We start from the raw sequence: 27,419 nt of genomic DNA, 5'->3' as shown, positions 1-27,419 counted from the left end.
CTTTTCAGTCATTAAATAATAATAACAAGGAAAGTAAAACGTCACCATGAAGGGCCACTCCCAAACCAGATGTATCCTATGGGATATGTATTAGTCAGATCAGACTGGGTTTCATTAGAATGCGAGTTAAAATGCAGACAAATCCTACAACTTTTTAGATACAATGAAAGGTTAACTATAATATTTCAAAATGTTGCACTCTACATTTTAGTCAGGCATTATAATTTGGGAAAAGTTCGACAAGGGAATGTGTCAGTAACACAAATAAAATAAAAAACTAAATGACTCAAAATTAGGTGGATGAGATGATTGAAAAAATATAATGAAAAAAAATATATAATAAAAAAATATAATAAAAATATTTTCAGGAGTATCATCAATAAAAATAATTAGACAATATTTTCCTGATTTTGCTGTTCTGGTGCTTTAATGACTATCATGGACATTCTTTGATAGTTTTCATATTTTGTGTGGTGGTCACACTGATGGAAATTATAATATTTCATATTATTATATTAATAGTAAAGTATTTTTTTTACATGTTATAGCCATTTTAACCTTTTAAAGCCATTTTTTTACCCTAAAAGTCTCCATTGTCTTTTGAATACCGATAATTAAAATTATTTAAATTTAGTTAATCGATCTATGCTATGTGATTGATTACCTAGGCTGTGTGAAGTGGTATAAATACATACATTTTGTCTTGAATTTGTGATAAATTTAAAGGGATTACATTAGAATGAATCATGAGTCGAAAGAACACACTCCATATGCATACTAACTAGTCTAGACTTCATGTAATTTATGCAAGCACTCTGTAGAGGTGTTTTGAAGTAGTTGTTTTTTAATGCAAAATAATGTCAAATCATACATCGCACCTCCCTACTCAGAATAAAATCATCCGCTGGATGATCACAGCGCATCTTCTTCCAAAAACTAAAAATAGCAGAGATGAACTTGAAGCTTTCTACAGAGGTTATGGGAACGTTTATGTGTTTCCGAGCGTCTCAAGCCTGGTTTATTTTATAGCACGTGACGCACGTCTCATTCTAGCTGACCTCAGATTATAGTAACTAATCGTTTGTAGTGCGTTACATTGTTTGAGTTACTTACCTAACACTGGTGAAGAGACTTTTTTCGGTTAGAACATGAGAAGGAAAAGAATTTGAATATCGTTGCTGCAGTTGTGTGTTGAATGTAAATCAGACATGTTCCGGATATTGTTGGAAGGCGATTGGAATTGGAGACAATGGACTCTGCGTTCTCAGCGTTGCTGTAGGGGGGGGCGCTATAACAGGCATTGGCATAAACGGTCAGCTTCTTCTAAGCAGTTTTCTCTCTCTGGTCAACTGCCGTCACGACTAAGCAAGAGTTCGAATAAACAAGTAAAAAATGTTAATTGCTGGATACCTGGCTTTTGACTCTGTCGCCCCCTTGAGAAGTGAGGTACATTGCGTCAATACAAGAGCACATAAAGCATGTTTAACAGGATGTCACCACTTCGCTTCTGTACATCTAGGGTGTCACCTAACTGCCCAAGGTGTGATTCCAGTCTAGGGACTAAAATGGCTCGTGGTATCACACTCCTAATCCACGCGCCTCCTTCACGGGGGTGTTCAATTTAATCTCGCACAGCAAAAGATATTTATAGAAGAAATGAACGCCCCCCTTACGGTACCAATAGCAGGGCCTCGTATCACAAACATGTGGAACCTGCATTTGACACTGCCTCAATGTTACAGCAAGTAGCCATTGAATGTGGAAGATATGCGCGTTTGCAAACTCTGGCCCTGGGTGCAGCTTCGGACATGCAGTCATATTCTTACAGTGCTAAAGTGACACAGCCCTTTTTGAAAATAAAGCTGTTACTCTGAGAGGCTGGAACACGCACGCACACAGGGTCCAGAATTAACACCCAACATTTGCCAAATGCGAGTAAAAACAAAACCGGCTTACTAGCCAGTTGGCTGATAACAGCTTTTAATGAATTGCATCTATTATTTGAATAGCACCGAAGACGTGCCGTCGTTTATTTATGCGTTCGATTATTTGTTAATGTGCCTAATGGTTCATATGCGTTTTTACGTGGAATGTTTGTCGTGAGAAACGCATCTAAGAAGTTAGAAGGTACAGATTTAATTGCTTTTATCTTTCGTAGCCCGTTTTACGACTAATATAAGTCTAGACGGACGGATAAACAGAAGTGTTGAAACCTGATGACCAGGCTATACAGCATTATTTGATTGTTGGAGAATGTTCCAAAGAGCACACTGTGTGCTTCAATAGGGTTTGGCAATGGAAGCAGAATCTGACCTTTTGTCCAAAAGTGTTAGCTTGGTCAATGTCACAAATTGGACTGGCCTAAAAACAGAGCGGAATCTTATTTAACTCCTTATTAATTTGACTTTGCAAGTTTGATATTGTAACTAATAAAACTGTTACATTTTCACTTTAATATGTTCCTGTTGTTTGTTAAAGAACTTGCTTTAAGTTTATCTATTTATGGTTCATATGGTACAGTCACATACTTGTGATTTTTAAGCGTTCCTTGTGTGCTCATTCAGTAAAAAGTAGTGTAGACCATTTATTGTTGGTCATGATTATTACTACTACTACTATTGTTGTTATTATCACATCCCAAAAAACAGTGACTATCTAAATATACATGGAATATGTTGAAAAATATCAGTTATGTCATCAAACCCTTCTTTAGCATCCAGAGGAGCCAGTTGAGTTGAGAAGAAACCTTAGGATAGACCGGAGAAAGACATGGATTGGTCTAAAGATTTTACCACAGCTGAATTTTCTGATTCATCATCATGGAACGCGGTGTTTTAATATGCTGTGTCATTAGATATGCATATCTCAAGAGTCAGATATTGGAATATTAATTATTCATCTCTCCTATCAGATCGTGCGTTGTTATACAACAGGCCTACCCACTTCCTGTTCTCAGAGCTGAACTGAGACCCATTTTAACCCAGTCATTTCCATGCTGACCTTACATTGACTTCCTCTCCAAATGTCTTCATTTCTTTCTCTAGCTAGCCCTTCGTTTCATCACCCAGAGGTCAAAATTGGTTTCTCTTCCTCTTTCTCATGAGTTCATGTCTGAACGGCAGCTGGGGAATTTATGTTCTTCATCTGTTTTCAACACGGATCCCGTTTATTTAGTCTTAAACCCTGATTATATTGCCTGTTCGTGTGCAAAGAGTTTATCTAATGGTAGCTACTGTTAACTTTCTAAAGGTTACAGCGCTACAGAGAGTAATCGCTGAGGCATATGGTTGTCCTTGTTCCATGGATTCAAAATGTAGAATGTGTACACTTTGTATAAACAGTGTGTATAGTGGCCACAGGCTCTCAAGCTTCGGAATGTCAAAAGTATAATCAAATTAGTCCATACTAATATCTGAAGTAATACAGTAACTTTTGTGTGCGGAACAAACTGAAATTTTTGACCATTTGAAAATTTTCACAAATATTGTGCAACTACACCTCAAACCTAATTTGGACTTTCTGATTGTGTAATCTGGGCTTGCGTAATGCCCGTCCATATTAATGTGGAAAATAAAACCAAATAAAAAAAGAAGAATGTAATTTCAAGCATGTATTAATGGAGTCGAATGATATAAAACGTAAGGCGGATGTGCGCATATGTCTGAATCCACTTTTACTGGTTCAAAGGTGGGGAAAAATGGTCTGCGCCAAGTAGGGCTGGGCGATTTTGTCCAAAAAAAAAAAAAATCAAATAAAAAAATCATATTTAGATTTTTTATTTATTTATTTATTTCAGAACATTTGACTGATTCTCTTTTTTTTTTTTTTTTTTTTTTTTTTTAATATTGCAATTTAATATTAATTTAACAACAACATAATTTACATTTATTTTTTTATACTTTTTATTTATTAATCCTCTAGTTAAAGAAAGTTCTATTCCAAGTGGAATAGGAGTAGGGCTTTCAACATCTTTTAAAATGTTAAATCACTTGATCCATGCGCTTTTTAATTTTCTCTTTTTCTTTTATTATTGTTATACTCCATTTCTACATATTATATCTACAGTAGTTAGATTTCTGCTTTCTTTGACTCTTTTGTAGTGTGGGTACGGTGAATTAATAACTAAAAAAAATTCACCTGCGTGTTCCAAATGATTCCAAAATTCGTTCTTTCCTTCAACTCTACTCAAGATGCAACTTTGCTACTTCTTCTCACCACAGTTCCCTGCTAACTTAAGAGGGCAGTTACTCAGTTGCCCCCTTTAGTTTTAAACCATGATGCTGCAGTGAGAGTGACGAGTATAAATTCCTTGTCTGTTTGCGGAGGCTTGCGCCCAAGAGCCAGACGAAAACATGGCTTTACACGGTAGAATTTGCAAGCGCAAAGACCTTAACGCATGGAAAACAGAGCTGCTTGTGCATTAGCAAATAGGTAGCCTAATTCTGATGCATGCAATGTATTCATTATGACAGTTTTATATTTATGTTGCCTATGCAATAATAACCGTAAAATAGTGTTACTGATTATACCTATCGGTTGCTTATTAGCATCCATATTGCTAGAATATTAGTCATTTACTAGTGCTTATTAAGCACATATTAATGCTTTGTTCTACCTTATTCTACATCCATAATAGCTTAACTGGTGCAAAAATTTACAACTTTGTGGATTACTTGCATAATGTCGGTTTAGAACAAATTCTGTTTTATTTTATTATATATATTTTTTCTTGGCAGGCTGTCACAGATATCCTGCCCAGTCTGGGTTGAGAGGTCAAAGGGTCACGTGATCTGATTTTAAGATGTGCCACTGCAGGCCTTGCACCTCTGCAGTCCCCATGTGACACTGAGCATCTAATAGATCTTTCTCTCGCACCATAGTGCCGTTGACGCAAGAACACACACAAAACGGCCACCCCCCCCCCTCCGTCCCGTGGGTTTCACACAAGCATGACTCCATAAATCGCCCCGTTTCTGTGCGTCGTTCAAAACACGTGCTGCGTTCTCAACGTGTTATTAAGAACTCACGCTGTTTCTAGGCATCCGACAGTCTTTTGTTGACGTATCCATTTACGCTGGACGGTGTTAAAACATTAACAGTGATCGAGTTCACCAAGCTCTGTTTCACTCTTTCCCATCTGTCTCTCCTCAGATCCGCTACATTTCACAGACGCAGGGTCTGCCAGGAGAGCATCTGTTAAACGTGGGGACGAAGACGTCTCGCTTCTTTTGCCGGGAGTCAGACTCTCCGTATGCGGCCTGGAGACTGAAAGTGAGATCTAGAACTACAACACGCACACAAATCGCTTACCCAAGACACCTGTGTCATGTTTGCTAATGATAAGCGTGTGTTGAAGGCATTAGTGGTTGATATTATTTATTTTGTCCACCTACGCAGCCTTGATTATATCATTAGAAAAAACTAAATGGTAATAATAATCAGAAAATGCGTATTTTGCTTGAATATGTCAGTCTATATTAAAAGTATTAATTTAACCGTTATTTGTACAATATTTCATGCATTTTAAAATGATTTTCTTAAAATTTATGCAGTAAAAGTTTATCATTTCTGTATTTTGTTGTAGGATATGAGCTACATTACTATATAAATGTACATTACTACATTTATATATATATATATAAAGCAGACTTTAATAGCTATACATTTTGCATATGTTTCAGTCTACAGAAGATCATGAGACAGAGACGGGGCTGAAATCAAAAGAAGCCAGAAAGTACATCTTCAGCTGTTTGGATGACATAGCGCATGTGCGTATCTTTGGATCAAGAACACAAGTTAGAAAATTCTACTTTTTCCACCGTTTTCAGAATGTATAGAAATAGAAAACTAATTTTGTGCTGTGCAAGTTAAAGTGCAACGTGTCATTATTAATCAGAACCACACCGAGTCTGGATTACTTTTTTTTTTTTTTTTTTTTTTTTTTTTCCTAAATGTTCTTTGTTGCACGTGAAAGCAAATCTTCGAAATGGTTACATATTTAAAAGTAAAACTTTTTACTTTCTAACTTTTTATTTTATGCTGCTTGCAATTTGAAATCAGTCACTTTTTGGTTGGAGATGATATATTGTGACCAGTGAAATACAGATAAAACGGTAATATTGTAAAATATTACATTTTAAAAGAGCTTTTGTATTTTGTATTTGTTTTTTAAAATGTAGTTTATTCCTGTGATGGCAGCGGTGGTTTTTAGCGACCATTTCTTCGATGTTTGGTATCTCACGTGATCCTTCAGAAATCATTCTAATAATCGGTCCCTTCAGGATTTTGTTGAACGCCACATCAAACAAACTTTGCATAATTCATAGGAGCTTGCAGTTTTTCTAAATTGCTGCATGTTTCCCCTATAATTTGGGCCTAGACACATCGTGTGATGTCACCGCAACATGCATTTAGCTAATGATCACTTCTGACCCATCACTAAACTTGCTTCATCCCACTATAAAGCACAAATACACACACACACACACACACACACACACACACACACACACACACACACACACACACATTGGAGCATGCACCCTCTAAGTGGCATTGTTTTTATCGACCAGTTAAATTTGTCTACTAACACTACTTAAAAGTCCCACTCTTTCTATGAACAACCCAAACACGGACAAGCAGCATGATGAAACGAATGGTTTTCTTGGATACCCTGTGTTAAAGCAGGCTGTGCTACTCTGTTCCTGACACTGGTCATGGCAGGGAAAAAAAAAGAAGAAATTAGACAGATTTACATGTTGTAATATAAAGTGGGACTTTTATTTTTATTTATATATATATATATGTATGTATATGTATATGTGTGTGATATTTTAGGGTTAAAAGGACTACACTTAATTTTCTCTTTCAATTTCTTTGTGTTCACTTAATAAAAAAATTTGAGAGCCCTGTGCTTCTTAAGGTTAGAAAATGTCCTCAAAAAAATGTCGCGAATATTTGCACAATTTTTCAGAGAATCCACAGAAAAAAATTGAGAAAAATAAGCTGTAATAAGCTGATTTGGTATTTAGGTATTTTCTTAATATTAACAAATTTTTATCCTTTTTTTCAGGATTCTTTGATGAACAGAAAGTACAAAATAACATTTATTTGAAATTGGGCTATGAAACTATGTAGGCCTCAGTGTGATTCTTTTTTTTTTTTTTTTTTTTCTCTCCCCAGGTGAATCTAGTGATGAATCTGGAAGGCTGTGATTTGTTGGCAGAGAAGGTGGATCGTGCAGAGTTTGTGGGTTTGCTGAAGAAGATGTTGTTGATAGATGCAGAGGAAAGAATCGCCCCGAGTGATGCCCTTAGCCATCCTTTTGTTACCATGCAGCACCTGTTAGACTTCCCCCACAGCAACCAGTGAGCGGCTTTTCATTCCTCAACCTCGTCTGCGATTCATTGCTTCTGACGTTTGAAGGAAAAGCACTTTAACGGAGGTTTTGTGTTCTTTATTTTATCTCACAGTGTCAAATCGTGTTTTCACATTATGGATGTGTGCTGCTCACGACCGGGCAGTTACGAGTCTCTGAGTCGGACCAAGGCTCCGTTTGTCAGGACTGTCCCGAGCACTGCTGCAGCGCCCAGCATTACCCTGCCCTTCTGCAAGGTGACTGGCATTCACACTCAGGTAGTGAACACATTGCTAGAAACATTTCAGTGCTTCTAAAAAGCTTGTGAGCAATTCGACATAAAAATAGCTACATTTTTTGCTCAGAAACGTCTTTTGAATGAGGCATGGCTTTCACGGTTTTTACTTTTTACTACATTTTCACTTCCTGTTTTCTTTTTTTTGTTGGTTTTTTTGCTATCTGCAATGCTTTTCAAACGAAGGTCATGACGTATCTAAGGCCTCGAAGTTTACGTTCCTGTAGCTCAAAGAGTAGAGCATGGGTTTGGTTCTCAGAAAGGCATTGACTGACATGATAAAGAAATCAAGAGCTACCTTGACTGTAGAGTTGTCAAAATATCAGATTTTCACCACTGCTGCGGGTAAAAGTCTCATCTTTATTTTTTACTTTTTAATAATCCCAGGGTCAAATGGTATACGCAGTGCTTTCAAATGAAGATCCACCGAGTTTCGTATCTCTTTAACATATTTTATTTAAATTGTGCTGGTTCAAGTTTCTGTATCGAATAATTGTACTCCACGAACACTCGGAGTCAACAATGAAGTTTTTACCTGAAGTAAACCTTAAAAGCTTTGTAGGGGAATTTAAATTGGTCATTTCGGCTTGTTATTTGTCATGCAAATAGCAAAGGAAGTTGGAATGGCGTTAAAATACCAACCAATTAACCAGATTTTCACAGCACGGTTATTGTGGCCAAAGGAATTAATGATAAGTATCTATAGAAATTAGAGGTGCCTCACAGTAGTGGCTGCACACTGCGTTAACTTGCACGGATTTCGCTGCGTTCAGAATTGGAGAAAGTCTTTTATCAATCTTAGAATTGACTGTAATTGTCATTTTTGCTTTGATCAACTGGCAAGAGCCGCCCAGTTCAGACGGTGTGAGACGTAAATGAAAGCATATTTGTAATATAATGTAAATGCGTTTATTGTACATATACACAAGATGTTTGTGAATTAGAAGCGTTAACATGTTTAATTGAATGATTTCAAGACTACAACATCCCTTTCAGTCCGATCGCAATTTAATTAGGATCGATTGAGGTGATTACATAAATGCTTTTCAGTCTTATTAAACCATCAGTCACATTAAACACAGATTATTTGATTGCATGCAAACTCATCTTCTCATCAGTACCGCCACTGGATTATTTTTAAAAATATTTTAATTGTCAAATACATGTTTGATCTTCATAAGGCATGCAGAATTCCTGCTTCATTTGCCCACCAGATACAGTATTACATCACCCACCCTTTAAGTTTTTTCTGTTCTTTTTGCTCTGTCTTGCACTCCTGTCACTTTGTTCTTTTATTGTGGCTTCTGCCGCTTGCCTTTTATTCCGTTAACGTGTAGGGAGTCACGTTGACGCATTCCACATGACATGCACCATTCGGCTCAGGTGATGACAGCCTGTCAAAACACGACTGTCACAACACGCGCTGCCTCTGACAACATTTAAAATAAACCTCAATGTAATCTTTCCTCCTGAAAAGAGGCCGTCAGAAACGAGCTTTCGATGCCATTTGCAGGGTGATGCATGTTGCTGTTTTTCTTTTAGCCGTCCATGTAAATGACTCTTATCACTCGTGCATTGTGATCTTTCTTGTATCTCACAAATTTGAACCCTTATTGCCGTTGCCATGGCAACATTGCTGACATCATGGCAACGTGGAGGGAGCGTTTGGTTTCCAAGGAGAGACACGGCAGAAAAACTTTCTACCCACACCAGACTGACCTGAGATAACACGGAGAGCTTGTTTTAATGTAATCCGATGACCCTTTAAGCATGGTAGTTTTTTTTTTTTTTTTTTTCAACATAATGTGTCCCTCCTTGACTCCTTTTGTAACATTCAATTTTGCTAACTGTTAAATTGTATTAAAATAAATGATTCTGGTCGGCTGTTTGTAATTAGCTGAAAAAGAAGAACGCTTACTGTGTACCATACTGAAGGGCTTGGATTGGTCACGTTCATGCAATGTTGAGCACGGTCATGCTGTTAATTCTGGCTTGGGCATGTTAACTTTGATTGAGATGCATGGAAACGTGTCTATATTACCACATAATATAGTATAATAAAAAAATATATATAATATAGTACAATAAAAATAAATTGCCCATCGCCACAGGTGTATAAAATCAAACGCCGAGCCATGCGACCATCCGTTAACATGCATTTGTGAAAATGGGTCGTTCTGAGGAGCTCGGTAAAGGATACCACCAAGGCAGTTTATAAAATTTTATCCATGCTAGATATTCCACGGTCAACTGTAAGTGGCATTAAGAGCAGCAGCAATTCTGTCACAAAGTGGAAGGCCGCGTAAAGTCACCGAGCTGGATCGGTGAGGTGCACGGTATGTAAAAGTCGCCAGCACTTCGCTGATTCCATATCTGAAGAGTTCCAAACTTCCACTGGCATTTAATAACGACACACAAATTAGATGGTGGGAGCTTCACGGAAGCTTCCACGATGAGCAGCTGCACGTGAGCCTCGCAGCACAATGTCAAGTACAGTGCCAAGAGTTAGATAGAGTGGTGTAAAGCATTTCACCATTGGACTCTGGAGCAATGGAAATGTGTTCTGTGGAGTGATGGATGCTCCTCTGTTTGGTCGAGTTTGGCAGATGCCAGGAGAACGATACCTGTCTGATTGCATTGTGCCAGCTGGGAAGTTACGGGGATGTTTAAGCCCCTTACTTTCAGTGAAAGGAAATCTTAATGCTTTTAGACGTTTTGGCCAATGCTGTGATTCCTTTGTGGGAGCACTTTGGGGAAGGCCCTTTTCTATTCCAGCATGATCGTGTCCCAGTCCATAAAATATATGCACTTGACTGGGAAGAACTTGGCGTGGAAGAACTTGACTGGGCTGCGCAGACTTGAACTCTACCCCATCGGATGCCTTTGGGATGAACTGATGCAGAGATCGCAAGCCAGACTCCAGACTTTCTCGTCCAATATCATTGCCTGACCTCACTAATGCTGGATGAACAATCTAAAATTCCCAAAGAAACAGTTGATAATCTTCTGTAAAAACTTAACAAAACAGTGGAAGCTGTTTTCGCTGTAAAGCTGCATGGACCAACTCTATTTGAATGTCTATGTAATTGGACTGTCTTGTTGCCTTCCTCTTTACTGTGGTCAGGTGTCCCACTACTTTTCCCCATGTAGTTGTATAGCTGTAGAACATATATTTAGGTATAAAGTACCTATAAAATGATGATTAAAATAATAAAGCTTGATAACAAATCACCTTGTTCAGAAGTTATCTGTTACTTCCCTATACATCAGTGACTTTCATCAGTGACTTCCTATTAAGAACATTTCATTTATTTGCTTACTTCATTTATTTTTATTCACATGTTACGCGGTCTTGTGGCAAACACAACATTTCTATGATGTTAAATAGCTTCATCTGGGCAGTACCGAAGTTCTGTCTATTAATGCTGTGTCGCCCCCTATTGGACATATGAATGCATTTCACTTTTAATGTGTGTCCTAACAAACATCTTTTGTTTGCGCCTTGGGAACTAAAGATAATGGCTACCAAAGAATACAATAAGGTTACAGTACTTATTTGTTTTTGTTTTTAGAGTTTTTGCGACTACAGTGCACAGTAATTGATCAAATATGTATATCACCTGTATATGGTTTAAAAGTCGGTTTGTTACATTTGTGGTTGTTACCTAGTTGTTACCTAGTTATTACACAGTAATTACAAAGTATGTAAAAGCAGAACAAAAATGTGCAACTGAATATCACTCATTTAAGCTTCATGTTTTAGACCTTATGTTCAGATTTTTCTCTCTTCTTTTCATTTTATAGGCTTTAGCCTCATCCGCTCCTTCAGTGATGCATCCTGGAATACCTCTACAAACAGGAAGTGCTCAGTTTGGTGATTCTTTTCAACAGGCGCTTATTCTCTGTCCCCCAACTTTGCAAGGTAATAGAGTGATTTATTATTACCAATTATACATGTCAGCGTTAAATATCATTGATATACTATTATAGTTCTGTTAATATTTTGACAAAAATAAAAAATAAATTCTTATTTATTTATTTTTTAAAGTATGAATTACAATCATAATATTAATAATATATATAATGTTATATATAATAATGTTTAGGTTTTTTTTACTAATTTAACTTCTTATGTAAAATGTTTTATTTTTAATTATTTTATTTTATTATAATATTTTCCCCTCCAAGCAATGAAAATCGTTATAGTTAATGATAATATACTTCCGCATGTCACAGGTCTCCCACCTAACCCCAAAAAACCAACTGGATACTCAGTGCGAATGGAAAGTACAGTACCACTGGTGACGCAAGCTTCTGCCATCCAGCCTCTACAGATCAGACCAGGGGTCATTACACAGGTAAAAGGGTTTCTAAGGTGGAGACACGGCTACCATTTTGTTAATTTATCCATACCATAAAGCTGTTTTTGAACTTGTTTGTTGTTGTTGTTTTTACAGCAAGCGTGGTCAAGTCGTGCCCAACAGATCCTGGTGCCCACCTGGCCTCAGGTGGCCCCGGTGGCCCCTGTGGCACCTTCAGCAACAACAATGGCCTCAGAAACAGTGGCAGGTCCACAAAGACTAGCGGATTGGGGGTGGGTGAAACGAGTCTTTCTGTCATTGTATGTGCGGCTATATTTATCCCTCAATTGTTCTGATGTTGTAACACGTTTCAGACTCTTGCGTGAGTCATCTCTCTTTATACAGTTCGAAAGACTCTGCTTCTCTTTATCTACTTCAGGAAAGTTCATTCCCTTGGCAACCATTACAGCTCCATTATGCCCCACCACCAGCCACTGTTAACCAACCCAATGGCCATGTCAGCTCACCAGCCTATCAGCATAGGGATTGCTCATGTGGTGTGGCCGCAGCCAGCTGCTAACAAGAGAAACAAACCATCTTCAAACAGGTTAGTCCACACGTCATATCCAGATGTGCCACCTAAAAAATCAAAATAATGAAACGATTATGAATCAATTAAAATATGTTTTGAAATTACTGTACAGAATGACCAGTACATTGCCATTTTTTTATTGTAAATACACAGTTGATTATAGAATATAAAGTATGTTTATTGCATTGCACTGCATTTTTTTGGGGAGATTTCAGTACCAAGATAACAAAGATAATTTTTGTGACTCAATATGTTGGTAAATTTGTAAGGTTTGTGTGTTTTAATTGTATTTATTTCAAGTTTATTGAACTATAGAAGTTTGAATAAATAAATAACTGCAGTTGATAAGAAAATGGACATCTAAATTTTAAATACAGTAAAATTATGTTAATGAATTTTCATTTTGCAACACTAAAAAAGCACGTTTTAAATATGCTAGTGGATATATGAATGTAAACTATAGGACTACACTGCCTTTTTTATTTATTTCTTTTTTCACATTACCACATTTTAAATTTAACTTTGCACAAGTTACACTTCCATATAAAATAAAATATTATTTTCAATAATTATTTTTGTTATTACTATTTAGTCATTGTTTACAAAATAACAATAATCGCCAAAAATGACCAATAAATGTTATTTTAAATAATTACATTCAGATTTTTACATTAAAAAAAAATACAGTTGAGCACTAAAATAACTTGCCATGTTACTTTTTTTGACACGCACCTTTCACCCACAATACACTCTGTTTGCATCCATCACTCAGCATTCCAAACACATTTTATTGGTTAATTTGTAAAGAAAATTAATATTTTAAAATGCAAATATTTAAAGAAATTTCTAAATATTTATTACAAAATGCATCAATAAATATATCAGCATTTTACATAATCATTTTGCAAGCAACTTTGCAATTAGCATTTCAAAGTTGATCACTTTTTTTTTTTTTTTTTTTTTGGTAAATGTTGGTTGAAATTTCAAAACGCACTGTAGCAACATTTATCGAGAAGTCTGTTTACTTTATTTTCAAATAAGTTTTAATTGAAGTCACACACTTTGCCCTCCATATTAAATGGACACTGCTTCTGCTTCTTTTTTTTTTTTTTTTTTTTTTAATAAGTGTTATCAGCAAGCAACATCGGTTATGTTCTTGCCATGCCTACCTATGCTCATCTAATTCACCATTATCATCCCCACCAGAAGTAACAACTTCATACACAGCTCCAATTCCCAAAATTCATCATGCCAGTCCCCAAAGATGGTAGGCAGTGCCAAAAACACAGAGGAGGAGGCAGTGGATTGTGCAGTGGAGGCGGAGTCTGAGGCGGTGCCAGAGGAGGAGCCTGTGTGCTGTAAAGCAGAACCAGAATACGAGGACTCCCCTGTGTCTCAGAAGCAGAGACAGACCATCGTGATCGCAGACTCTCCGAGCCCTGCTGGCAGCGTCATCAGCATCAGCAGTGGAACAGACGAAGAGGGGCTGGACACTCAGAAACATTCACTAGAGTGAGTTGACCGTCTAAGAGACGTTTAGAAGTTTCAAAGAAAGTCAACGTTTAGTGACCCGTGTGTTGCTCTTAATGAAGCCAAAGATGGAGCAAGATATTTTTTCCTCACAAAAATGACCGAAAACTAAATGCGTGGCCATATTTAAAAAAAAAAAAAAAAATGTGATAAAAGGTTTAACCTATAAAGGGTTTCGACATGTCTTATACCTTATATTTAGTAGACATTACTTTGAAATTAAAATACATTAAAATTGCACACCCTTAAAAGGCAGTGTTTAAAAAGTATACACGCTTTGTTTCAGGTGTAAGGGTAGCCCGGAGTGTGAGGCTTGTCAGAGCACACTGAATATGGAGCGCGTGTGTTCCCTTAGCAGTCCTGATTCAACCCTTAGCACCAGTTCATCGGCTTCAGAGCAGTCCAGTGCCTCCCCCTGCAAGAGACCCAACAGGTTTAACCTTCACACAAGCACATATTTACTAGTAGTCTGTTAACTTGAGGCCTTTGTACACTGTGACCGATATTGGCGCGATACAGTATACCAATGGCTGTTCAAACATTTGTCGAGCCGTTGCTGTTACTTAAAACTGCAACTCGGTGGTGCTCAGGAGCAGACTTTTCGCTAAGCTACAGGAAATAGCAACGAAACAATGCAGAAGTGTCTCCTTTTCTCTGTACTCGAATTTGGTGTCGTTTCATAAATACCTATCAAATCTGAATGGCTGGTTGAGAACATGTAATACTGTTAGACTTATTTTTGTTAGCGTGAACACGCCTGTAGTCTAGAATTCTGTTTTATCTGTATAAAGTTCTTCTGATCTGTTTGCATAACGCTATATAAAAAATCTTATTTTAAATGGTAAAATCAACAAGCTTCATTTTAAATGATAAACTTCGTTCTCAAGATAATTCTCTAACTTTAACATGCAAAAATATGCAATGACCATCAGTTGTTTGATTGATACTGCGTTTTTTATTATGTATATGAACTTATAAGGATATACACGCATACGTATACACCTAAGGCCCCGATATACTTCACACAAACTGCTTTTTTATTCTTTGTTTGAGGGTAAAAAGAAGTTTGAAAAGGTTGAGTTGTATTTTGTTTCTCTACATCACTTTTTGCATAACTCCGGGTCACTGGAACAAGCGTTGTTGTAGTTTCTTTGTAGGAATTAATTGCATTTTTGGGCCTGATTTTGTTCGAAATTACATCATTTCAGTTGGTTTGATTTAGTTTGAAGTATATTGGGGCCTTTATACTTACATTTGGGATCAGTATGATTTTTAAGGACGTTTCTCATGGTCATCAAGGCCATCATTATATAATTTATAATACTACTTTTTTTATATATTTTTGAGCAAATACAGCCTTTATGAGCATAAGAAACTACAATGCAGTGTTCCATTCTAAGAGGTCTTTTTCTGGGAGTATGTTTTTGAGCTCTGTTTATTCGATCTTTGTTTAGTATGTCAGAAGATGAGCGTGAGAGTGGATGTGATACGGTAGATGGCTCACCTGCGTCGGTGTCCTCCAGTCGAGCTGACAGCCCTTTCCTCGAGGCCACCTATATCAATGACAACAACCAGAACTGCAAAGCCAATGGAGCCACAGAGGCCGAGTCTACCCAGCTGCCCGTCCGCACCATGGTGGTGCCACCCATGCGGGTTCAGAATAATGAACCAATGGGCCGCACAGGTAACAAATCTCACCGTCCCTGTCAAAAATTTAAGACTGACAAACAGTTAAAATGTTGTATTAAAAGGATTAATATTTAAAGAAACAAAGGGCAACTGGGTGAAGAGTCCTGATTGAAAAGTCAAAGTATGTGTCTCTCATTGGATACAAATAGACATAGTTTGAAGCAGTTTTCCATAGTGCACTCACAATTTAAGACATTTACTCATTTTAAGCATCTTCATAATAGGGCACGTCATACTTGAGTGATGTTAGTGTCAGAAATCCTCCAGATATCAGTAAAGCTTCTTAAAATAAGGGGAAATACAAACACATAAGCAATCCTCATGGACAAGTCAACATTTGCAATGAAACCATTGGACCGCTGCACATCTGTTGGTTGATGGTGTTTTTCAGTTCTTTGTGAACTAAAGTTGGGGAGGAGCATGATTTGTGTTAATTCATTACAAAAAGAATCAGTTTTATTTTGTATAATGAAAAAAATAAGGTCTCAAGCTTTTAAAATTTGGCCATAAGATTAGTTTTTTCTACTGTGCTTGGGAAATTCTGATGTGTATTTTCAGGATTAATCTCTAAACTTGAGATTAATTGAAATATTTTTTTCAAACATCTGGTTTACTCCAAGCTAGTGGTCTAAGTGCAATTAAACAGGACACTGATTTGATCTTTAGAAGTTTAATCATGTCAGGCACAATTTCATGAGTGTTGCCTAAGTTTGCCTGCTCTTTCCATCATTGAACTTATAGAGCCGTCATGCCCCCCCAAAGGCCGCAGTGGTTCCAACAGACAGCCGCCCTACTCGACGTTACTGGTGAATCGGCAACAGAAGACAGCACAGGCTTTCCCGCCCCTGCAGCCCTCTCAACCGCAGCTCCCCTTCGGACAGGTCAGTTTCATGTCATGTGACAGGTTGTTGTATAATCAGACGGATATTAAGTACGAGGCGTTTATACTTGTTGCCCTCGCCGTTGTACTATTCTTTAAACCCTAACCCTTCTTTTGGAGCAAAATCGTGTTTCTTCTGAAGCGGAGCTATGCGAACTGTTCGCTCGAGTCGTACGTTATATTTGGCTCGCGCACCCAAGCCAACTTTGGATGCGTGGAGTATAAACCAGGCTTCCCACCATCCTTTGAGGTGTTGTATTTACTTAGGGGTCGCTGTTGGCATACTTGTAATAAAATGAAAGTAAAATACACAAATATCAATAAGATGCTTGTGTTTCTGAGTGAAGCAGCATCGATGCCATAAAAGAACAAGTTTGTTTTGATTTAAAGGTCAGAAGCTATAGCTTGCATGTATAAAAATCACAAACATGACACTTAATTTACTGTATGTAGATTTATTGAGCAATCTATGTTTTTAAAAGAATTCTGAAAACTTTAAATATGTTTTGGAATTTTTACAGCTCTTTTACTTCACCGTTTTTGAATCCATTCAGCTAATCGCTGGGTCTGGCAAAGCACTTTTATTTCGAAAGCCTTTTTTGAGCGTAATGCTAATGGTCTAATCGGATTCAATGATCTATGCTAAGCCACAGCTAAAAATGCTCTGCCAGAGCTTGAGATCAGTTGAATGGATTCAAAGACAGTAAAACTTTTTAACTCTGAGGGAGTTGGAAAATTAGCATATATATTATTATATGTTTCTATATCTTTTAATGTACTCTTATTAAAAAATAGAACTTTAAATTTAAAACTTCTAACCAAGAATCAGTGTCAGAATCGGCATCAGCTATTATACAAAATGATTTGAAAAATATCTGCATAGCGGTTATCGAGAGAAATCTAATAAGATTCATCACCAAATATGATTAAATGTGATCTTTACCAAATTCAAACTTTTTGTACATTTTTCAAATAATTGATTGGTTTGTGCTCTAGGTCCAGCATTATGGGTCGTCCCACCAGGAGTGGAATGGCAACTACAGCCACCGCCGGCCTCAAGCGTTCATCCCACCCACCGTTCACGGCCACACGTTCACGCTGCCTCATGGCAGTCCCACCCACACAGCCCACCCTCCTCAAACACACCTGGGCGTCCACCCTCACACCCAGCCGACTTTACTGTCCTACCCCCCTTCAGGGCCCCTGGTCACAAATGCCCCAATGGCCCACCTCTTGGCTTCACCCGGTGCGACGCGGAATCACGTCTTTCAGCCAGCTTATGGCCTCTCCCATCCGGCGGGACACCTCGTGCACCAGGTCACTGTGGGGCTCAACCGCCTCTTGCCCTCTCCAACCCTCCACCCTCAAGGCCAATTCAAGCCTCTGTTCCCCCCACACTCCTTCATCGCATCACCCGCATATGCAGGCTTCCCGCTCAGTCCCACCAAACTAAACCAGTACCCATACATCTGAGACTCGCTCTGCAACCCTCTGGAGGGGCCGCCGCCACGGACGTAACGCCAGGCTCTCTGCAGGAACCACAAACCACCCGGTTCTCGCACACCAAAGCCATGGCGCAAGCGAGGGAGAAAGCGGTTTCTTCGAATCACGTAGACTTGATTGAGTGCAATTAAAATGAGCTTTAAAAGAGGAAAGGTTTGGGAAGTCTTTAGCAAGTAGGTAAAGAAAGCGCACGGTTGGGAAGCAAGCGATTGGACGAATAAGAAAAAAAAAAAAAAAAAAAACTGTTTTGCACATTTGATACATCACTTTATCGGATTTTCAGATCTTCAGATTTGAGCGCTCCTCTAATGAATATCAACAACTCACGGTGTCCAAAATCATGTGATGGTCAACTTATTTTTATACATTGCCTTTACCTTGTATACAACACGCGTTCGTTTGTAAAGACAGCCCTGTATGTTGTTCACAACATGAAATGTGTCCACTTGCCGTGTTTTCTTGCGTTCCGAGTATTTGTACTTTTTTCTCTGCGTCTTTGGTGTTGTTTGGAATGGAGTCTCCTAAAGGAGTCGTTCGTCACATGCTGCATGTGTTGCATGATGTTGATCAGAAAGAAGCCTGTAGGGGCTCTCGATGTGTCTAGAGGCTCGCTGCATTGTTGTCCCCAGCCATAGTGCCTTATATATCGGCAGTCGTTCGTGTTCTACTACACTATCTCTCTTGTGTGTGTATATACAATGTGTTTGTGTGCGTACGTGTCCTGGACTGCAGCACTTGCAATTCAAATCAGTCCGTGCGTTCTTTGTGTGCGCGTGTGTATACGTATTGCGTATATATATACACACCGGTGTATTATTTCATGCGTAGATAGGCATCAATGTACTGCATTGCACAAACCGCAGTGCTTATTTTTGGATCCAATGTATATTTGAGATGTAGTGAGTTACTTTTTGCGTTGTTTCTTCGGAAAGGCAACAGGCTTTTGCTGCTGCAAACGCTTGCTGTTGGATTTGTTCTTATTCTCATTTTTTTCGTTATCTTAAACTAGTTGTGTAGAGGATACAATGAATTTCTATCCAGAAAAATCTACTAAACTAACAGTATTTGTACTGTTTAGTAAACTGCAATACAATCTATATAGTTTGTTTTTCTTTTTGTCTGTGTATTTAGTTCTTTGGGTTTGTGTGTGTTTGTGTTTGCTGTGGTGGGCATGGCTTCGACTAGATGAAGACACAAATGCAAATATCGGTCTTTGATTCAGGGTCATGGATTCATCTTAGCCTGAGCAGACCATGCAGTATTTGATGTATAGACACATATGAGTATATATCTAATAGAGCTAGTTTACTTAGTGCTGAAGCTTGACACGGTGTGTTTTAAGGTGTGCAATTCTCATTTATGCATGTGTGAATCGATTTTTTTGTTTTCTTGATTATATCATTATATCATATGTTGAAAGCTTGTTGGTGTCAACTGCATTTTATACATTCCGTCAGGGAGAATCAAATATATTGTGTGTGTATATATATATATATATATATATATATATATATATATATATATATATATATATATATATATATATATATATATATATATATATATAGCAGTGTGTATTTTTGTTTTTAGTTTGTTCTGCTTGGTTTGTGTGTTTTTTGCCTCTCAAATGAAGTTGCTTGTGCATCACCAAAGACTGTAATTCGAAGGCTCTGTTCCAAACCTATTGTCCTGCCTAAGCAGGCTCTATTTCAAGGCATCGTAGTTACACTCCTGATGCAAAACCTCTCTGAGATTCTCTTCAATGGAAAGATATCATCGTCTGCTGCTCTAACGTGAGAAAAGCATCGCGTGTGCCTCGTAAACCAATCACATTGTAGCCTTGACGTCACCGAACACCTGTCAATCTCGTCTGCAGACACGTAAAATCTTACCTTTACCTTTTTAAAATGATGCTGGCTTCTATTACAACACGACAGCTTTTTCTAGAATTAGTAGCGAGATTAACAAATTAAACGAAGTCCGTTTAAAATAGTTAGGTACTGGTTAAGTACTGTTGTATTTCGGTGAGTTTTTACGCTCACGAGGGTTAGCTTAGCAACATGCTAACGTTACGCGATTGAAATCAACTGCCGGCTATTCGCGCGTAATTTCTATGACTTGTAAAGTTGCTGCGTTCGTAAAAAAAATCGCCATGTCGGCTGTGTATGAAGGCAGTAGACGGCGAAGCAGCTCATTAGGTTTTGGAACAGAGCCGTTTCTCTGAGCAAGGTAGCTACTCTTTCTGCGTAGACCTCACGTATACTGTAGTAATTATAGTCATGGGGTAAATTTCTAAAATTGTATTTAAAAAAAAAAAAATGGCTGAGGTTATGTTTAGCTTTTTTTGAACAAGTAATAAGTCGTATCATCTTATCTTGAATGTATCATAGACAAGCTGCTATATATTGATTGCCACTTCGGATAGCTGTGAAATTAGATTAGACTAGTTCATATCTGCATTCGTTTATTTGTATGGGTCTCTCTGATCGCCTAAACTAGAAGTGGATTTTGATTTCGAGTAAATTTTTGGCTTCAATGTTTGGAGTGTCATTGTAACTACTGTATTGCTGATATTGGACATTTTAGAATCGTTTTTTTTTTTTTTTTTTTCAAATCAGTATTGTATCTTCATAACTGTTCTGGCTCATCACTGCATATTAATGGACGTGTTCGCGTAACTTAATTTTTTTGTACGTTTACCTGCTTATCCGTTTTTGACCTGTAATAGCTTGCAGGATTGATTTAACTTTATCCAAACGACTAGTTATTCTGCAATGTTTCAGAAAAACAAACATTGTTTTTTTGTTTTTTTTTCCCCCTCTTCTTCTACTCTTTTCTTTTCTCGGTTAATATGATAATCAACCCCTTAACTTCATACCACTGAGCACTTATTAAAACGGTAGTGTGCAGTAACATATGGCCATGTTTTGATATACGGTGTCGTGATGAAATGAATTTAGTGTCCAACTGAATTGTGATATTATTAATGTTTGTCATTTTAAAAGTTGAGAACGTTTTTAACAAACTATCACCGATGTCAGCTGGTATGTTATATTCATGTTTGGTCATGTCATGTTTTTTTTTTTTTTTTTTTGTGAGCAGTGTAAGCAACACTGTGTGTGCCTTGATTGAGATATTGGTAATGACACATTCACTTTGCAAAAACAAGTATTCAGCTCACCCACTGACCAGACCAAATATAAGAAAGAGCAAACGGTATAACTTTCCATTCCAGGGATCGAAATGGTTATATACACATGTAAAAAAAAAAAAAGTTTTAAATAAATAAATAACAATTGCAGATGTATTACTTTGAGTTAATAATCACTAATATATGTCTCTTTAATCTTAACCAGCTAGTTCTAACAATTTTTTTTTTGATATCGTGCTCTAAGTCTTTGTGTGAAGAATGTAATAGATGTGCACCCTGTGCATGTTTCGATCCCTGTGAAATGGCATTCACCAGCATTTAGCCTGAATACATCCAGTGTCAATATAAAAAAGACCGTACTCAACACTTTCAGTATTTATTGTGCGTCATATTTAAACAAATTGGATATGGCTGATTTCTGTCGAACTCTTTTCTAATAACAGCATTCAATAAACACTAATGCCATCATTTTAATGACATTCAATGCTTTTTATGCATCTTTTATTTGTTTTGGAAGTAACCTATTGGCAGAATTTACATCTGAATTATTTTACCTAAAATATTTACCGTTCGATCATATGAATCTGACTTCCCGGGATGTGCTTTGTAATCTGTGTGTAAAACCTCCGATGTTTATAGCATATTTTGCAATCTTATCAAAGAAGTTATTTCACGCTGCAAGTTATGGGTTTCATGTTTCGATTACTCGGTTAATTAAGAGTTTTAAATTTCACTGTTTTGATATTTGTAGACTTTTGTGGCTTTTTGTTTAGGGTTTCGTTTCATTTGCTTATTTGATTTGATGCTACACTAGTTTGTCATGTAGCACTTGCACTGTGCAATATTTAACAGTATGAGGACTGGGGAAATGTAACCCTTTGGATATAATGTCTTTACAGAGTGTAATTGATGTTTCCTCTCTAGTTCTCAGTGAATAAAGATGTGACCAAGCCTTCTTTACTTAGTCACATTAAACAGAATTTCCAGGTGACTTTTGGTGAGTGAATAAGAATTCATGGTGTTTTATTGTCAAGGCTCACTTTGAATACAAAAGAAAAATAAAGTAAAAGCAGAAAAAACATGTATATTGTTGCCACCCTTTCTAATTGTATTACTTAGGGAAAGAGTACATGGCATCTATCTATCTATCTATCTATCTATCTATCTATCTATCTATCTATCTATCTATCTATCTATCTATCTATCTATCTATCTATCTATCCTCTGTGCTCCAATACGCAACAGGTAAAAAAAAAAAAGATATCATGAAGTATTACAATTTAAATTTACTGTGCTGATTTGTTGCGTGTATAAATGTACATGTAAATACATTCTCCCTACATAGTCATTCTTGAGAAATGGGACAAAATGGTGCATCTTTTTTGACCCTGGTCTTGCGTGTAATTGAAGATTTGAGAATTATATATGATCTTGAAGCTGGATAAATAATATTTCGGTTGAAGTGTGGTTTGTTAGGATTGGACAATATTTGGCTGAGATAAAAAATCTGGAATCTGGTGCAAAAAATCGAAATATTGACAAAATCACCTTTAACGTTGTCAAGGCGAAGTTCTTAGCAAAGCACATTATCGATCAAAATTCTAAAATGTTGATGTATCTACAGTAGGAAGTTTGCAAAATATCTTCATGGAACATGATCTTTGCTTAATATACTAATGATTTTTGACATAAAAGGAAAAATGATCATTTTTGACCCAAATATAACTGTGCTTATTAATGGTGTTGGTCTCCAGGGTCATGTACTAATCTGTTGAACTAACCAACTTGGACTTTAAAATATCATTTAAGAATTATCTTTAACTGCTTTCAAGATATTTTTAACATCAAAACACATTTTCCTGTTAGCAGACAGATTACACTTGCACGTGTGAATTTACACATCTGACAGCGGTGATGAAAACCTGAATTTGTAGTCAATTTAAATCAAATACATTGAATCAATTCATTATTGTATTAAAAAAAGCACAACAAACACGGAGTATGTTATAGTTTCTTAAACTTTTATACAATAATCACATTTAAGTAATTTGATAATATCATTAAAACAAAATATTTTGGTGCTAATGGAGGTGACAAATTTGGCCTTTTTCACAAAACAAATAGAGTTCAAGTAGTTGAGAACATTTTGTTTTTGTTTAGTCTTTTTACTGTTGATGCTAGATGTTAATGAAACCTGCTTCAGGAGAATTCAAATTATACATTTTCAATTATTTCCTCAGAAACTTGGAAGATGGTGTTGACCTATGATTGTGACACAGGAAATATTAAATATACTTAAAATAGCTTATTCAGGACATTTATTCAATAAACAATAGCATGCTTTTTTTCTTATTTTGTTTAAATTATTAACATTTTGCATCTTCTACAATGTGCATGTATATTTCTGAGCATAACTTAATATAATAGGATGATTTTTGAAGGATGTAAAGACCGGACTAATGGCTGCTGAAAATTCAGCTTTACCATCACAGGAATAAATTACATTTTAAAATACGTTCAAATGAAAGTAGAAATTATGACTTTAGTGATTTTTATGCTGACAATGAACATGCTGGTCAAGTCAGCAGAGGTAGACCCCTTTTATAGCCTTCACGAAAGACCTCACAGTGACAACAAAAGTGTCTGGAGCCTGGGGGGATCCTACAGGGGTTAGAGAGGCTCATGTCTTGGGTGCGTATAAGTTTTAAACTTACATAATCCTGGACTTTAGTGTTAAAGAAAGTGAAAGTAAACCAAGTACAATGCGGAACTGTGAGAAGGATTGAAGGAAAAGATCAGTGAGAGCAGAAATGCCAACAGCCAGGATGGTTGCATTTGTCAAGGATGAAGAGTAGCCCATAAGAAAAAAAGAAAATCTGTTGGCTCGCTCTACACTGCACATACTTAGACCGGACATCGTCCTGGTCTTGAAGTCTACGGAACAGCTTAGCCTGCTGCTTTGGGAGGAGAGGATGAAAGAGGGATTGATGGAGGCCTACTTCTAGAAATGGGTGAAAAACTTCTTGGTTACTTGTGCTACCATCGTTTCCTGAAGGAGGGGACAGATACGTTACGTCATTGACATCATGGAATCCCACCTGGGAACCCAATCACCTCTGAACCTAGAAGAAAAGGCCAATGAAAACTGGCAAGCGGAATTTGAAATAAAATGGCATAAAATTCAGGTTTATTCAGCACAGATTAGGATTGTGGCAAGAGAAACGTAACGTCTCTGTTCCCTCCTTCAGGGAACGAGGGTTACAAGTAACTAAGAAGTTCCCTTTCAGTCAGTCACAATGATGTTACGTCATTGACTGATGTCATGGGGTCCCTATGGAAAACAAGCACAGCCTTAACTGCATTATGTAACTGAGGTGCAAATGCTGACAAGCAAGTGTGTCAGGACAAATTCAAGCTCAATAAGTAACCATCCCAAAACCCTGCAGGCCAGAGTGCTGAGCCCACCAGGGGTGCCTAAGCAACTATTGGGGGCAGAGCACAATGACATAATAATCATGTGGAATATGAGTAAGGAACGGGAACATGGTTAGGCAGAAACCATGGATATATACATACGTGGATGCTAGGTTGTTCAAACTACTCAGACTAGTCTGAACTGCGAGGCCATGGAGAAGCCAGTGTTCACAAGAGGAACAACAGGGAAAAAAGTGCAAGTGTTCCTGAGTAATGGCACTGCAAGCCAACACTCACCAACCTCCCTCAATTACTTGAAGTTACCAAAACACAGGAGAACACAGACTCTATGCAGAGACTGTAAAATTTTGTAAAGGTATTGGGTGCCGCCCAGCCCGCAGCCCTACATATGTTTGCTAGAGAGACACTTTGCGCCAACATTCAAAGTAACGCTGATGATTCCTCCAAGTGGCAGTGTTTTGCAGGCATAAATGCACCGAAACCACACACACCACCTGGGGAACATTTACGTACCCCCTGGCTGCCCCAACCGTCCAGGGTAGTGAGGAATGAAGAGCTCAAATCTGAATGGTTGGTGTACGAGGCTTTCCATCATTTAGCTTTGAGCACATGGGGAGTTCACCTCCAAGCTGATGCTTTTGGCAGATGCTCAGGGCATCTCAGCATCCTCGTCAAAAAAGACGATAGCTCCTCCTTTGATGCAGTAATAGATATCTTGTTCTCCTTTGGAGCTCTGAAAAAGACACCTCATCTGCTGCTGGATGGACTGACATCACCTCTCGGGATCTGCATTGGGTAACGCTGGGAGGGATTGGAATCCATGGGGACTGGCCCGGAGGAACATTCCTGACAGTGATCTTCAGGTCTCCTTTACTCCTACCCAGCACAGCTGCAGAGTCTTTATGACTCCAAGAACTGGGCAAGGTAACAGGCAAGGTTAGCCTCATAATTAATGAGAGCCATGACCATAGTGATACCATGGAAATGCTCTCCATTGCTACTCCAGAAGCGATCTGCTCTAAATCAGAAATCTGAACATCTTATATATATGTACGGGGAGGTGCTTTTTTTCTAAGCTCAGAGGTGATTGTTTTCCCAAGTGGGTCCCCATGATGTCAGTCAATGAATGATATAGTCATAGTAAATGAATGAAAGGTAACTAGGTGCATGGCAGTGGAGTTGGGTTGCCAAGGATTTTTAGGTCATTTGAGCAAAGCTTACAGAATGCTGGGAATAACTGATGTGAACAGCAATGGTGTGCCCATGACAGGAAAGAATGCATGAATTCTGAATATATACTCACACACACACATACTTATGCATATACATACAGTATACAACAACTGGAGTGGATCAAAAGCTTATACAGTGCCTTGCGAAAGTATTCACATCCCTTCATTTTTTCACATTTTGTTATGTTGCTGCCTTATGTTAAACTGCTTTAAATTACTTTTTTTTTATCACATGCATCTACACTCCATACACCATAACTGTACAGCAAAACAAAAGTTTTTTAACATCTTTGTAAATTTATTGAAACTAAAACAATGAAACAAGTATACTGCATAAGTATTCATACCCTTAACAAAATATTTAGCTGAAGCATCTTTACAGTCTCGTCTTTTTTTTTTTTTTGTTTGATGCAAAGATTTTGTCAATTATCTGCCACTCTTTTTCTCACCTCTTCACCTCTCAAACTCAAGTTGGATGGGGGGTAGCAACGTAAGAAAAAGAAGGGGTATGAATACTTTCGCAAGGCACCTGGCACCTTATTCAGTTCAGCTTTAAACTGTGCTAAAACTTAACAGCTATTACAAAACACCTGCTCATAATAGCACCCCTAGGATCCTTCATTTTGTTGCATAGCACATCAGGGATCAGATATTCTGCTGTATGAAAAACAGCTAATGATTTTTCTAAAAACGATTCAATGAAAGTGTGTTTAAAATATCAGTACTATTACATTATCGTTTTTAAAAGCAATTAACCAAAAGTGCTTAGGCAACCAGTCAGTAGAATGACGTGTTTGCAGAGTATGTTTTAGTGTGTGTGTGTGTTTATTAGAAACTGGAGGATTACAAATCAGTCGAATAGTAATATTCTATATTGACCACTAGAGCATGCACATGGCACAAAACTAGTACAGCTCCAGCTTCCCTGCATGCGAGCGCTTACAAGACAGCTGAACAACAGACAAAGAATCGCATGTATCCTTTCCAACATCCGATCACATTATAGTCGGTAGGAAGGAGTTTGAGCCGTAGTTAAACCATTCAAACATGCAGCCCCCTCTCGCTTCTTCGGTGCCGCAGTGATGGTGGACTATGGGCATATTCACGAATGCGGCTCTCCTCTGGCACTTGGAGCGGCGTGACCATCGCACGTCCCACTGACTCACGGATCTGAGCAGATGTCTGGTCCAGCACCGACACCGGGCCACCTCCTCTGCAAACACAAATGGCTGGTCGCGTAGAGGGAACCTGGAGAGATCTGCACAGATTGAGCCTCCTGAGAGAGAGGAGGAGAAGATGCTCGTGCACACATGCGTCTGGAGGGATGCGGGGCACTAAACTCTCATCTTTAGCAATATTTCTACTTTTGTTCCACGGCGCGCAGGCTTACGACGGTAAGGCGACATCTAAAGCTAGCGTCTTAAATACTGTTTTCTAACGCAGCTCAAGCCTTG

General features: G+C 37.8%; 2 protein-coding genes across 10 annotated transcripts in view; both read left to right on the top strand.

The window, feature by feature from the left end:
• hipk3b (homeodomain interacting protein kinase 3b) overlaps nucleotides 1-18,263 on the top strand; it is a 40,779-nt gene extending 22,516 nt beyond the window's left edge. Inside the window, exons 4-16 of one of the 4 annotated variants that reach the window (XM_043263986.1) lie at nucleotides 5,152-5,271; nucleotides 5,682-5,768; nucleotides 7,183-7,367; nucleotides 7,473-7,635; nucleotides 11,457-11,574; nucleotides 11,889-12,010; nucleotides 12,110-12,246; nucleotides 12,393-12,560; nucleotides 13,752-14,057; nucleotides 14,362-14,508; nucleotides 15,530-15,759; nucleotides 16,506-16,645; nucleotides 17,641-18,263. In XM_043263986.1, coding sequence (XP_043119921.1) covers nucleotides 5,152-5,271; nucleotides 5,682-5,768; nucleotides 7,183-7,367; nucleotides 7,473-7,635; nucleotides 11,457-11,574; nucleotides 11,889-12,010; nucleotides 12,110-12,246; nucleotides 12,393-12,560; nucleotides 13,752-14,057; nucleotides 14,362-14,508; nucleotides 15,530-15,759; nucleotides 16,506-16,645; nucleotides 17,641-18,117 — 2,400 coding nt within the window. In that variant the 3' untranslated portion in view covers nucleotides 18,118-18,263. Of the gene's footprint in view, nucleotides 1-5,151; nucleotides 5,272-5,681; nucleotides 5,796-7,182; nucleotides 7,368-7,472; nucleotides 7,636-11,456; nucleotides 11,575-11,888; nucleotides 12,011-12,109; nucleotides 12,247-12,392; nucleotides 12,561-13,751; nucleotides 14,058-14,361; nucleotides 14,509-15,529; nucleotides 15,760-16,505; nucleotides 16,646-17,640 lie in introns of all 4 variants that reach the window. The other 3 variants (XM_043263985.1, XM_043263984.1, XM_043263988.1) reach the window with 3 other exon arrangements.
• An 8,587-nt stretch (nucleotides 18,264-26,850) lies between these two features.
• Nucleotides 26,851-27,419, top strand: part of kiaa1549lb (KIAA1549-like b) — a 57,332-nt gene continuing 56,763 nt past the window's right edge. For 4 of the 6 annotated variants that reach the window (XM_043216523.1, XM_043216520.1, XM_043216519.1 and 1 more), the window contains exon 1: nucleotides 26,856-27,359. In XM_043216523.1, coding sequence (XP_043072458.1) covers nucleotides 27,191-27,359 — 169 coding nt within the window. In that variant the 5' untranslated portion in view covers nucleotides 26,856-27,190. Of the gene's footprint in view, nucleotides 27,360-27,419 lie in introns of all 6 variants that reach the window. The other 2 variants (XM_043216521.1, XM_043216518.1) reach the window with 2 other exon arrangements.

This window comes from Puntigrus tetrazona, chromosome 18, assembly GCF_018831695.1.
Source record: "Puntigrus tetrazona isolate hp1 chromosome 18, ASM1883169v1, whole genome shotgun sequence".
Taxonomy (NCBI): domain Eukaryota; kingdom Metazoa; phylum Chordata; class Actinopteri; order Cypriniformes; family Cyprinidae; genus Puntigrus; species Puntigrus tetrazona.
This window is presented reverse-complemented; position numbering and strand designations above follow the sequence as displayed.